The sequence below is a fragment of the Acomys russatus genome, chromosome 30 (genome assembly GCF_903995435.1).
Source record: "Acomys russatus chromosome 30, mAcoRus1.1, whole genome shotgun sequence".
In the NCBI taxonomy this organism is placed as follows: Eukaryota; Metazoa; Chordata; class Mammalia; order Rodentia; family Muridae; genus Acomys; species Acomys russatus.
This window is the reverse complement of record NC_067166.1, coordinates 40,474,729-40,489,889: the sequence shown is the minus strand read 5'-3', so window position 1 is coordinate 40,489,889 and position 15,161 is coordinate 40,474,729. Positions and strand designations below refer to the sequence as shown.

The following is a 15,161-nucleotide window of genomic DNA, read 5'->3' as shown; positions in this document are numbered from 1 at the left end:
AACTTACTTGTTTAGTCCTACGCTTAGTCCCCAGCACTACAAATATAGGCGTGTGTGTGTGTGTGTGTGTGTGTGTGTGTGTGTACATATATATAATTTTTGTATATTATTTTAAAATAGTTGAACAAATGGCAAATAATAGGTTATTAATACATAGTATAATTAATACTTTAATATGATTATGAAATCAATATAAAGGTAAAATATTACATAAAATTCTGAGGTAAATATGAAATTTAAAGCAAAACTTTATAAAACTTAGGTAAATGGACAGTTTACTCCCAGGAAATTTTCACTGTTCTAATTCAAGATGAGGTGATAAAATCCCCAGTAATAACTTGTGCTGCCATATTCCCTGGAATAGGAAACTTCTGAGACTCAACAGTGACATGGGAGACAGAAGGCAAATATAAGCTGGAAACTGTAGAGACAGCAATTTGATAATAATGGAGCTGGAAGCTCTCAACACAGTCAAACACTAGAAAATACAAACAAACAAGCTGAGAACATTTTGTAAATGTCTCCTCTTTAAATTATACCCTGAAATATTTCTAAGAAACAGCTTGAGCTGCAGTAACTAAGGTAGAAATGTTAAGGCAACTTCAAGCATCTCTCAGAAGTAGGCTCACCCTGTGTAACAACTACACTCCTTTTACTCTTCTTAAATTCCAAAGAATAAATACAAAAAATAACCAAAATAGCTCAAAGGAATTAGTCAAAGAGACAGTACTCTACTCCATGATCCACATATCAGAAATCATTTGTATCCTTCCCTTCCGCTTCTGCAGTCACTTAGGAGAAGCTTTTTCACTTCCAAATGTCTACCAAAAAATCACAACTGTCACCAAGCTAGAATCCCTACTTATTCAGTCCCAGAGAAATGTACTCAGCCAGATTATCTCCCTCCTTTTCAAAAATATAATCAAGGGGAAAAAAAAAAAAAGAAATAGCAGTGACTCTTTTGAAAGAGTTTCAAACAACAGAAACGTCTTTGAGGAGAAGTGCGCAAGCTTCCAACCCAGGAAGAAGATGCTGACTTCCAGAATGAGAACGTGTCCTAAACTAAGGAACGCATCTGCCAACAGGTGCTCACAAGCAAGCTAAGACGGCATTCAGTCAGGTCACCCCACAAAGGTGCTTTACCTTAGCTCCTGTGGTACTCATGCTGGGAGACTTGCTGGTGGCGGCAGAGGGAGCTGTCACCTAGAAAAGAAAGAAACAAAAAGTCAGACTGGCCATACATAACCCCCACCTAAAATTATCCTCGGCTTTTCTTCATCACACTGCCCTCAACTTCCCACCTTGGTTTTGCCTGATGTGTAGTGCCATCTTCAAAAATTCCAACAGGTGTTGCTGTGACCAGCTCAAATGGTTTGAAAGTAGAGTCTATGATGTGCTACATAACACTCTCCACTTACTTAGAGTTTCTGATCTTCAGTTTCCCACATACTTGCAAGTTTATATACTATTTTTTAAACTTTGTTATATTGTTACTATTATTTAAAAAAATAATGTTCACCTTGACACTTGTTAGAACCCTTTCATAAACTGTGTTGAAATCCTAGCTAGCTTTTGTACTTAATAGCTCTATAACTTTAAGCCTCAGTTTTTTAAATATGCAAAATGGGGCATAATGTTTATTTTGCTGGTTTATAAGTATTTGTGATAATAGTGTAAAATGTCTGCCACATTATAAATGTTAACAAAATTACTAGTACATAAGTTCTAATATGAAGTGGCTTGAGGGTGAAGGCAGGCCCACATGTATTGGAATACTTGCTTCCCCACACACTAATGCTCTTTGAGAGCTATAGAGTTTTTAAAAATGGAGCCATTAGGATGGCATGGTTAGGGGATGGACTGTATCCCCAAAGGCATGAACTAAAATGAAGCCTGCTTTCCTTTACATAGATTATTGTATCAAAGCCATAAGTAACTAACTATGTATTATAAAATTAGAGGAACAAGTACACAACAGGAATGGCAATTGTCCTTTTAGGGCTATGTAAGGACAGTATAGAGAGAATGTTGCTGCATTACTTGACTTATATTGGCTCTTCCCTGGTGCACAGGGCTTAACAAATGACAATCGAAATGCCCTCCTTTGGAATGCATGGGGGAGGCTGGGTCTTGCAAGTCCACCTAAGCGCACGCGTGCACGCGCACACACACACACACACACACACACACACACACACCTAAGCAGCGGGTGATACCTTGAGCATGTGGATGCATGCATGGTATTGAATACTATTCCATTACTTAGCTTGTATTATCTTGATAATAATAAAATACATATTTATCATTTTTGCACATGCCAACTCAGGTCCACTTAAACCTCTTCACATGAGTCCATTAGACTTTTCAGCTCAGAGATTCTGTCTCAGGCAAGTTACCTACTTAAGCAATCCACGGTCAATAACAAGTTGTGACTCTGTCAGGAAGGCAGGGAGAGTGTACAATGTAGGTCTCACTCTGTCTCCAATGCCTGGCCTTGAGCCACTTCAGAAGCTATGTCAAAAGGTGTGGGACTTTGCTAGGCAGAGGTCGGAGTCAGCTCCTCTCCAGAGAAGCCACAGAAAGCACCCCCTCCTGTCTCTAGAAAGTAACTATGAAATCTCATTTGGCGAAAATAATGTGTGACTAACCTGGTTCCATTCCATAAGACACGTCAAAGCTGCCTCTGAATTAACAAGAGGCTCCAGCAACAGGGGTCTGGGAGATATTCTGGGGCCGCCCCTTTTTATAACCAAGAGCTTTAAACACCTGGGGTCCCTGAGTGCCTATTTGTCACTTTTCTCTGTCCTCTCAGGGCCTCAAGCCTTTTGACCTTTGTTCTCCCAGGATTTTCTTTATCTCTTCTTTTGTCAGCTTAGCTAGGACTCTTGCCTCTAGACTTAATGTATGAGACTTAGTACATGAATTAAAACCTAGTTCTTTGTTTCTCAGCTGTCATTAGTGAAGTGCACTCTGCTACCTAGCGCTCTTTCAAGTCTGGGGCTCCCCTTCCTCCTTGAAAAGATGCAGAGGAGGGTAGGATTTGGGCTCCCTCCTAGGGAGAATGCAGGGATCCCCCTGCTCCTTCACCAGGGGAGCAACCCTGCTTGCTGCCTTGTCACAGTGTTGCAGCACATACACGTACACCCCTGTTCAGTTCTCTGCCCTCTTTGGGACCTGATCTCTCAACAAGCCTTCACCCAGCCAGCTTCCCCAGAGCTCAGAGGAGCAGAGGCAAGAGCTCCTGGCTAGCTTCCCAGGGACATCAGAAGGCTGAGGGACAACACCACTAGAAGGCATAACTCAACAAAGAGGCAGCATAAACCTGTAACTGCTCTTCTCTCCTCCTCTCCCACTCACATTCCATTCTTTCACACTTTGAACCCAAGCCATGGTATTTCATTGATTAAAACACACACACACACACACACACACACACACACACACACACACACACACCAAGCATTGTAGTAACGTCTCTCACATTCTCTTTGGAATAAGAAACTAGAACATATACACAGTTTTTCTTTAAGGCTAAATCAGTAGAAAAATATATGAATAGCCATATTTTTCATTGAGAGTAAAACTTGTTAGGGATTAAAGTGCTCAGATGTAGATAATGCTACCTTCACAATATGAAGGTAGAAACACACAAATTTCTAATCAAATGCAGTAAATTCCCATTCCTTCAATAGTTTTTTTTTTTTTTTCATCTATGTCAAACAAGCAGAAGAAACATTAAAAGATTTTTATTATTTATTTTATTTGTATGACTATTGGGCTACAAGCAAGTCTATGTACTACATGCACACCTGGTGCCCAGCAGAAGTCAGAAGAGAATACCATGTTCCCTGGAAGAATTATAGATAGTTGTGAACCATCACATGTGTGCTTACAACTGAACCAGGATACTCTGCAAAAGCACCTACTACTCTTATGCACTGAGCCATCTCTCTAGCCTTATCAAATGTTAATTTTAAGCATCTAAATATATTAAAATATCTGTAAGAGTACATATCTTTGGATTATCCTGCCTGACTACTACTCCATTAAATAATCCCTGAATGTGAGCCTCATGTCCAGTAATGGGGACATTCTTAGCACTAGCTATAAATAAGCATGGTCAGATTGGGATCTTAGCCTAAGGTAGTGGCTGCACCTGTCCTCAGCATAGAGTCCTCCATGGAAGTTCTACATTTAGACACGTCGAGTTTTCCAAAACTGAAATATGAATGCTGATTCCTGGAGAATGGAAGCAATGGAAATGACCCTACCCCGCTATTAACCACTTAACTCTGGGTTATTGTGGCTATTTTGGCTCATATTCTATAGGTGAAGGTAAGGAATTTAATGTTTATTATCTCATATAAAAGACTGAATATACCTTCATCTTGTACCAACTGAACTGCCAAGCACTAGTGTACATAACAATTATGAGAAAAAAGTTATAAAAAGCTAACTCCTAGATCTTTAAAAAGTATGAGCCTTAGCAATGACATTGTTAAAGACTAACACATAAACTTTAAACAGATGAGAAAATGGAATCTCATGTCCAGGGTTTATCACGTTGTACTGGTTCCTTCAGTTTATGAGGAACACAGTAGGTGCCTGTGTTAAGTTCTGGGGGTATTATGGTGAGATCAATAGATATGTCTCTGCCTTTGTGAAAGGTTAAAGTCTAGCCAGAGTTGACATGAGTTAAACAATCACTCTGGGAAGTCAGAGCCCCATAAAAACTCAGACTACTGGACCAAAGCAGAAGACAGCTAGGACAGGTGGTCCTGTAGGTATGATAGATTCTATGGGGACATAGGACAAACAAACAAACAAACAAAAGGCCAGGGTGATGCATCCATAAATAAGACATGTGTAGCTGTATACGTGAACAGTAACACTTAGGCCCATCTTTTCCCTGCACTGCAATGCACAACACTCACTGGTCCTGGGAGTCCAGGAGCTGCAGGTTTTTAAGAATCCCCATACACTCACTGAAGTGCCTGCATGGAGCTAGCCCAGCACGTCATACCAGAGTGCACTCACCCTTCCAAACACCCAAGCAAATGTCTTAGTACCCAAAGAAGTGCTGATTAGTCATAATGTGAGCTAAGGCAAGGCCAGGATAATAAGCATCTGAGAAATACCCTGACAGAAATAATTCACCATTCTTCCTTTCAAGAGTCATAATCTAAAGCGTACTGTTCTGGGAGTTGACAATAAAAAAATAACCAGGCCTCGAGTAGTTCAGTCCAATGAGGTTTAAAAAAGAAAAAGTAAAAAAAAAAAAAAAAAAAGACCAGGTTTTCTCATAACTTACGTGATCTAGCAGGAGTGTTAAGGGGTTTCTCATGGGATAAAACTAATGATGGAGCCCTAAATAAAGGTCCAACTCAAGCCTGTTATAACAAGTTCCATTAAAATACAACCGTGCTAGCATATGCAGGGGGAGGAAGTCCCCCTCAGTCACGGTCATAGGGGAGGGGAGTGGGGGGAGGGTGGGAGGGGGAGGAATGGGAGGATACAGGGGAGGGGATAACCATTGAGATGTAGTATGAATAAATTAATAAAATAAAATTAAAAAAATACAACCGTGCTGATAAGACATTAACTGCAGACTAAAAATATACATTTAACCTTGTAATTTGCCTATATATTTTTGCATTATTAAAAAAAAAACTCTTCAAATTTGCATATTTGTTATTGTAAGAGTTCCATAAGTTCAATACAATGAGAGATGAGAGAATAATAACTTGCCTTTTAAATGCCTGAAAAAAATAGAAATGGCTTTATTTTCCAAAAGTCTCCCATTGTGGGCACACCGACCTTTACTCGTTCAGCTCTTTACTTCTTCGGGCACACAACAGAGACTACGCTTGGCTGCCAGATGCACTCTGCTTCTATCCAAGCACCTTTACATTACTTCTGTGGTCCCCACTGGAGTTACTCAGACTCATGTCAACCTCTTTCCTCACTTCTATTTGCCAGTTCAGTTCAGGAAATTTGGAGTGCACTTTAAGAATGGACTAGACTTTCTCCTAAGCTAGAACTCGCTTTCTTTCCCAAGGCAGCAATGGCAGCTGGAATATATCTTCCTCCCCCACCCCCCACCACCACCCCCCAACTGGAGCACTGATGGCCCTTCAACCCCTCAGGCAGCCTTTGTAGAAGGTCACCAAGAACATCAGGCTCCATCAGCAGCTTCCTCAGGAAGTACTGACTGGCCATTCTTTATTTATTACCTGCTTTAACAGTAGGAGGCTGGGGTTTTCTCTCATTATCTGGTCTGCTTCCTTCTGAAGGTTTCTTTCGCCTGCTCCATGTTCCTCACTACTCAGTCACAATCATTATCAGTCACTGTGATTTTAAAATATTGCTTTCTTGGAATATTGAATTCCCTCTGTAATCCTAACTATCTTCTATTGTATGAGCAATTCATTTTATCTTATCTACAAGCCTGTTTTTGCCATTAAAAACAGGAATCTGACAAAGATCTGGTTAAGATGCCCACATTTGATGGAACCAGGAGGTTGCCAAGATGGTGGCAGTGTGTGCCTGTGTCTGAAAGCGGAAGATCAGAGAGTGTGAATCTGGTGAGTAACCTTGCAGTGACTCCAAAATACTTAAGTTGGAGTTTCCAGGACAGGAGGGGATACAGAGCTCCAGGCCCCCCTTGGCTGTCCCGAGGTCCAGGGGCAGCTGCTCTTTCCATGTGTTCCAATACTAATATGTAGATTATATCAGGGATATTCTAAAAGCTCCTGGGCTTTGTTCTCTCAATCTTTTTTATCTACAGCTGCCTAAGTAATGCTTCTAAAATAAATAAGTCATCCTATTCCCATACTAATAAAATCAATAGTCTATTATGTGTTAGATACAATTCAGTGACTTCTGCTTTTTTATTTTAAAAAAATCTTCAGTATTTGATATGTTTAGTTATCTCACTTATTATCTTTTTAAAATTTATTTATTATTTTTATTTATATGAGTGTTCTATTTGCATGTTTGACAGAAGAGGGCACCAAACCCATTTTAGATGGTTGTGAGCCACCATGTGGTTGCTGGGAATTGAACTCAGGACCTCTGGAAGAGTAGCCAGTGCTCTTAACCGCTGAACTGTTTCTCCAGCCCCCTCACTTATTATCTTACTATGGCTCCCTACGTTATGTCCCACCTACCAAGATGGACTCTTTATTATCTCATCAGAGCCTTAGCAGGTAACCCTATGCACTGATTCACAGTGCAAGGGGAGAAATATCACCTCAAGGCTGCTTGGTGTGATACAGCTGACAACTGAATGCATGTACAAACTCAGCCATGCTATCTAAGCACTGTGTGCCTCGGGTTCCGAAGAGACAAAATGAGAAAAGTTGCAATTTTTACAAATTTAAAGGATTTTGAAAAATGTTTTAAGGGTAAGCTAATGCGTGTGAACAAATGATGACTGCTAAACAGCAACTGCTTTAAAAACGCTACTTATTATCAGAGCTTCAGTATCGTGTTCCTCCTAGCTCTGAGCTCTTCACCACGCCATCCCCAATGCTTAGGAAGCCTCTTCCCAATGGCTCAAGATAAACCTATAAGTTCCATGTGTCTCACCTGAAAGTATAATCATATAGTCTACACTGGAGGCTTACCCAGCTCTTGTGATGAAAATGGTCATGATTCATCAATGAAGCTATAGACCTATCAAGAAACAAGGTGTCTCCACTTTTTCCAGTGCCAATTATGGTGCTGAGTATATGGTAGCAAAGAGGAGTTAAAAATTCATTGGTTGATTCAAATCTTGATTGCACTTTTTAAACTATCAAATAACAATACCTCCCTAATTTTAGCCTAGGACCAATAATATAATATGTCACATTATTTAAGTTTCATTCTTGGTGGCTTCTGGTTGCCCTGTGTGGGCTGTTGACCAATCCTAAGCATCTCCTCACTGCAGTACCAAGGACTATATAGGGTCATTATGAAATGCAGTTACATATCCCCAGCAAAGGCAACTTGGACAAAACACAAAACCAGTACTAAACATTTTCTAAATTAAGAAAACTGGCAAATCAATACTGACTTTTAACTACGAAAATGTGCACTACTAGATATAAAGAGATAAAGCACATCATTTCTGATTCACAACTAGGTTCTTGCTTAAAAACACATCTCAAGTAACATACAGGAAACCACAGATGGAACTACAGCATCTCTGAATAAAGAATGTGAACCCCACAAATGGAGCAGCCAAACCTATCCCAGGTGCTGTGTACCCTGCCAGTTCCCAGGGTTGCATATACAAAAGCTGCTCAATGTGCATTTGTATCAACATTGCACATGAAAAAAACTCACAAATTATTCATATATGGCCCAAATACAGCACTGTATGAACTTTAATGCAAGACCACCAGAAAATTCACCTACAGAATAGAAGAAAAAACAGTAAAGATAACACATTCTAACATTTCATCATTACATGATTAGTGTCATTAATTAGGCCTTGAACGTCTTAGAAAAAGGAGTAAAGTTATTCACTTTAGGAAATGAGTATCCAGATATTCAAAATTGTCTACTGTGTGCCATGCATTTGTGTGCCTTTAACTATTACATACAACTGTGCTTCTAATAAGAAGTGCAATATAGTCATCTAACATGCAATTTCTTGTGGCGTCATACTAGCAAACGTGGAGGTTACAAGTAAATTGCAAACAATAAGAGATTTCTAAACATGAAATGACCAAAAATTAATTCAAAATCAAACACATAAGAATAATTGTGGGCTCTAGAGCATTAAGTCAGAAGGTATGAGATATCTGGGAGCTGTGCAGTCTGAATGGCTGACTGAGATTAAGACCCTCCTGAGGGGAGGATGGCAGGCCAAGTTTGAGGCATTCCTGGAGTTGAAGATGCGATCTCTCAGTTTCCTGTCCTTGCCACAATGCCTGCCACTTGCTGCCATGCCTTCCAAACATAACAGACTCTATTTACTCTGGGACCACAAGCACAATTAAACTTTCCTCCATAAAAAGAAAACAAAATAAAGAATAATTGTTAAGTATCTCTAAAAGTGCCCATCTATGTCATATGATGGGAGTTTGGTGTGACCTTGATTCTGAACACATAGCATAGCCACTCTGCACTGTGTGTGATCACATCAGTTAGTGCCAATAAATGCTTCCATACACCTCAGCTGAGATTGCAGGCCCCCGTCATATTGTGAATTACAGAAAATTTACCATACATATAAAGGTTTCTAATCTTAAGGCGCATAATGATTTAGTTGTGGAAAACAGAGACGTCTGACATTTCCTTCTTACCATTCAACAAGCAAGTAGGAATTAGTTTGAATTGCACTGTGGTAAAATGTTTGGTTTTTAAAAACTGATCTTTGAATTGCTGACTTGAGTTTGACAAAATTTATATTTTGTCAAATTATATTTTGAATTTTGGTTTGGGATTAGGACAGAAAGTTCACTAATTTCTGAAATAGTCCCAGGCATACTTCTGACATTTTGCACTATGTATTTATGTGAAATGAGATTCCCACCTCTGGAAATTATAAAATCAAAATATTGACCAACTCCAGACAACACTGAAGATGCAAGACTTAAAAGTAAACAAGTACATCCATCTTGTAAGTTTGCAATTTGACTTTTATCTTTAATGGTAAAATTGTTTAAAATAAAATTTCTTTATGATTTATTATCAGTAAATTTTCAAGTTATACACTTATTTTACATACCTATTATCCATTCTCATGCTAAAATGAGCTATGGGTAAAAAAAAAAGTTTAAGAACTTTAATTAACAAAGTATAATATTTAATATAATAAAATATGAATTTGATGACAGATAAGCAAATGGTCATTTATAAATGAGGTTGAGCTCTATTAAGGAGAACACAGAAGTGTGCTGGCAGGTTGTTTATATCAGAACATTGTACAAAACAAGGCTGATCATGAAAACACCTAGTGAGAAGTTAAGTATCATAGGTTATCAGCAAGTCGTTTGTACATCTGAATGTAGTCTGTAACAAGGCCAATCCTGGAAACACCTACTGTACAATTAAACATGGCAAGTGATCAGCAGTGACAGTCTATATTTCTCAAGATCGGTTCCAGAAGTGTTAGGAAAGGCTTCACAGAGGAAGGAGATGCTGTTCATTGCATATTTAGACAATGAGATCAGTAGGGAGACGAGGAGGTACAGAATCTTCCTCTTGTCAGGAACTGAAACAAATGCTTTTCACACCTGATGTCAGGGTATCTCTACAAACACATAGGAGGAAAATGTCACTACCAGTATTTAATAAACAAGCAAAGTGAGGCTTGGAAGTGAGGGAGCCTAGGTTTGAACACAAGTTCACGGATCTGATAACAAGGTCCATGAATAATTTGCCGCGACAAATTCCATTCCTTCAATTAAAAAGCTAAAAATAGTTCATTACAAAAACTGCAGATGAATTCTTTAATGGGGTAAACATTCCGAATGAGTACAACAGCTTAGGGGAAAATGGATACGGGGAAATCCTGCAGATGCTGAGTTCTGACGCCAGAAATGAGGCAATCTGGGGAAGACAGCGGATGACAGCTCATCTGAGAATGCCATTCATTTCTGAAGCATATTAAAGAGATGAATACATTTAAGATAAAAATGGAGTGTCAAAGCTGAAATTGCTATTGCCAGTGGAGCATACATGAAACTCTGGACTCTGATGTAATCATAATAAACACACAAATGTTGCTTAGCAACTGGGACAATAGCCACAGCTGATGTATGATCTCAGCACAAGCTAGGAAGTATTGAGACAACACACGGAGAGTGAGTGACTTTTGTGTCTGATTATGAGTCCTATCAATGGGCCACCCTATAATCTTCGAAAACTCCACACAAGTCATTAAGTCAACCTTATCTAGTAAAATTTTACTTTAGTCTGTGATTCAAGTTGTCCCAGGATGGCAGGCAGGCCTAAGGTTACCATCACTTAAGAAGGAGCACACTAATCTTGTTTATCTTTCTCAAAGACAAAACTGCCTCTGCCTTTGCGAAACTAGGTATGCATTACAATGTCTGGCTCTGAACTGCGTGCTTAATAAAAATGTTAAAATGGCAGAAATTATAGCACAGTTTTCTTATCCAAGGTGACTTTTAGATGACCGAAATTAAAATGTGGAATGAAATAAAAAGGCACCGGGAAATTCAAAACATACAGTGACAGCCAGTTAAGTCTCCATAAATACTGAAGAGTCTGCAGGTCTAGGCTCTGAATCTGGACTGCACACGCTGCTTGCTACGTGACCTTCAGCACAGTTCTGAACTGCTCTCTGCCCACTTCACATAACAGGACCTTCCACTTTATTACTAATTCACTCCACTCTCACTCACTTCAGGAAGAAACGCAGTGGGACAGACTACATTCTAAAGCATGATTTACTTGACAAATTAAACAATGTGAGCGATGTTGTTTATCCTTCAATCTGAGCAAAAGTCCTGTATTTCCTACATAGTAAGGGAATGTTAGATTATATGCCACTATTAATTCTAGTATATAACAGTATTAATACTACTACTAATATATACTACTATTATAGATATATTAGTATTAATTGATAATATTTTCTATATTCGAGGATGGCTAACATTTCTTTTGTGCTACCTATGTAAATGGTCTAAATAAGACCAAATAAGCTAGCATTTTCTAGGTTAGGGGTTAGTATCGCTGTAATACAACAGCATGACCAAAAACAACTTGGGGAGGAGAGGTTTGATTTGGCTTACACATCCCAAGTTACAGTCCTCTGAGGGAAGCCAAGCAAAACCTCAAACAGGGGAGGAGCCTGAAGCAGTAACGGAGGCAGAGTCCACGAAGTGCCACTTCCTGGCTCCTCATGGCTGGCTCATTCTGCTTCCTTATGGAACCCAGAACCACCAGCCAAGGGCGGCACCACCCACAGCGGCCTGGGCCCTCTCCCATCAATAAAGAATTTTAAAACTGACCCACACTTTTGCAATCTTATAGGGGCATTTTATCAGCTGAGATTCCCTCCTCTCAAATGACTCATCAAGCTGACACAAAACTAACCAGCAGATCTTCTAATTCAATCAGTAGATACAAACTTCATTTATATATTTTAAATATCAGACAATATTAACTCAGTAGGCACAACAATAAAAGTGCTTACTTACTTAAATTTGGATACAAGTTCTGCTACATAACCTATAAACTAAGTATGGTACTTTGTAAGATCAGTCCACAAACAATAACTGGAATCAAGTCGAAACTTGCTATATATGTAACACATGTTAAACTCTCTGGGACTCTGGTTCTCCATTTAAAAATATGTCTTAATATTTATATCTAAAATATGTATAATATTACATATTAGAATAAGATAAATTAGTATGTAAATCCATCTTCACCTTACAAATATGCAGATACAGAGAAGAGTAAATGGAATGGTATGTGAGTCATTTAGCCTAGTAGGAGACCTCCCACGAGCAGAAGAAGACTGTCTCACAGTGATGTCAGAAACAGGCCTGACAGCTGGAACTGGGAACCCAGTATCTCAACTTGAAAGGAATCCTGGCTGCAGGCCTTATGCAGAGTGTTTGGCATAAGGCTGGGAATACAAGAAACAGAATATCCACAAGCACGTATGTAGGAACACCACAACAATGTCCCCTGCCCTGGGAATGGCAACTGCATTTTTCTCTGGATGCAACCATGAATTTAAAAATACGTTAGGACAAAGAGGAAAGTCACACTTACGCCAGTGATCATTCATAAATAAAATTACTCTCTCCATGTGGCACAGGAGTTCCAAACACAGACACCAACACACATAAAACCTGGGTGATCAAAGGCAGGAAAGTTTAGAAATATCTGGTAGAATTAGGCTTACAAACAAGAAAAAAGACTCCTGGAAAACCATCTTCCTTAAAGAAGGGCTTCAAGTCACATGTTTCAAATGCCATTGGGAAATAACATGCTGTTAGTAAAAGTCAACAGTTGCAAACACTGGGAAAATGTTCTTCAAGGTCTGAAGACAACAGAGTAATCTAAAACAGACTTTAAAAATTTAAAGTTCAAAGCTGGACGTGGTGGCGCACGCCTTTAATCCCAGAACTCAGAAGGCAGAGGCAGGTGGATCACTAAGAGTTCAAGTCCAGCCTGGTCTACAAAGTTAGTCCAGGCCAGCCAAGGCTACACAGAGAAACTTTGTCTCAATGAACCAAATAATAATAATAATAATGAAGTTCAGAGACAAAGAAATTAAAATTCCACATTATACACAGATAAAAGTATGAATTATACATACCTGAACAGGGATGTGAGTGAATGGAACAGACAGTTGAAGATATTAATCTAACTACAGCACAGAAAATGAGATGGAGAACATTAAAGAGAAGTCATAGTTGTGGGCAGTATCAGCTAATGGCCATGAGTTTCAGTTCCATATTGTATGCCTAGCCCTCTGAACTGAATACATCTTTGAACTGTGTCTTATTAAAAAGATACACCTGTAAAAGATCACAGTACATGACTAATGACTGCTAGTCTTTGAAACTGAGTTATATAAAATGATTTCATTTGTCCTGCTCATATGTTCAACATTGAGAAAGTACATGAAACTAGAAAATGGACTAATAATTCTGTTTTTTCAACTGTCTCTGGGCATGCTCTTAATATAGCTGGAAAAAAAAAAGGCAGAATAAGCAGAAAGCCAAGTGTCCACTTTCTCTGCAGGACAGAATTCTTCACTCAGGCTTTCCCCAGCCTTCCTTCAGGATATTCTTGGAGCTATCAGGGTCTGGTTATTTGAATCAGTTGTATGAGAAACATCACTTTATCCAAGAGTTCATAGACTGACTACATAGTAAGGGACTTGGTTCGCTTCACAGGCTGCCTTCCACATGATTCAGAACTCTTAATCCTGACTAAGGTTTTGCTGTGCTGTAAAGGCCAGAGGCTACTTACAGGTAGGATCACCACTCAGAGCAGAGGTCATCAAACTGTTAAGTATGAGAATTTGTCTAGAGACTTAGATTCCTCAATGACCCTGGTTGGATGACCAGAGAGATGGCTTGAGAAATTTCTCAAAAGAATTTTTTTTTTTTTTAATTTTACCTTGTGGGAATTTCATGCAGATACTCCATAGCCGGCACTACATGAAACATTGCCTTAATCAATTCCAGGAAGTTGCATGATATCCCCAAGACAAAACTGGGAGAGCATATGTGTCATGGCTAATGGAGACTAAGCATAATGACCCATATTCTGTTTGAAGGCCTCTTCTCTGAGGAGATTCCAACTGCTAAAGCCCGGGTTGCTGTGTCTAAGGAGGCCTTTGTTAGACACAGCTACACTCGTCACTCTTAATGATAGTCATCAGAAAGCCCCTTATCAACGTTCCCGTCATATTCCCTTCACATATGACTCATGCATTGACCATGGAGCCTATAGAACACAGGCAAATTATATGAAGTTAACTGAGTCAACTTAATAAAAGCAGATATGAATCCTTCCCTAACATAAAACATCTCTTCTCCCCATACGAATCTGAATATTGGAATCGTTTGTTGTTTGTTTTTTGAGACACGGTTTCTCTGTGTAGCCTTGGCTATCCTAGAGCCCTCTGTAGACCAGGCTGGCCTCAAATTCACAGGGATCTGCCTGCCTCTGCCTCCCTAGTGTAGAATTACAGGCGTGCGCCACCACACCTGGCTAATATTAGATTCTTAAAGACAGATTCTCATATGCAGCCTTGGCTGGATTAGAACTTACATGTAAACCAGGATAGCCTTGAATCTACAGCAGTTCTCTCCGTGCCTCCAGGTGCTTGTTAGATAGAACACAAAGTCTCCCTTAGTAGACTGTCAAACTACTCTAATTGACTGGAGTCATCCATACAATGTTTTATTTTTTATTTTATTTTTTTGAAACAAGGTCTCACTATAGATCTCTAGCTGTGCTGGAGCTCACTATGTAAACCAGACTGGCCTTGAATTTACAGAGGACTGTCTGCCTCTGGCTCCCAAGTGCTTGGATTAAAGGCATGCACCACTATACCTAGCCTCAAAGTTATATTTTTATGTTTTTAAGAGTATTGCAGGGACTGGAGAGACAGTTCACTGGTTAAGAGTATGTACCCCTGTCTTGGAAAGGACCTGAGTTCAGATCAC

General features: G+C 39.3%; 1 protein-coding gene across 1 annotated transcript in view; it reads right to left on the bottom strand.

Moving 5' to 3' along the window:
* The window catches only part of Cast (calpastatin), a 103,096-nt gene that overhangs the window by 53,862 nt on the left and 34,073 nt on the right, over window positions 1-15,161 (bottom strand). Inside the window, exon 4 of the mRNA XM_051172503.1 lies at window positions 1,144-1,203. Within this exon, the coding sequence (XP_051028460.1) occupies window positions 1,144-1,203 (60 nt within the window). The remainder of the gene's footprint in view (window positions 1-1,143; window positions 1,204-15,161) is intronic.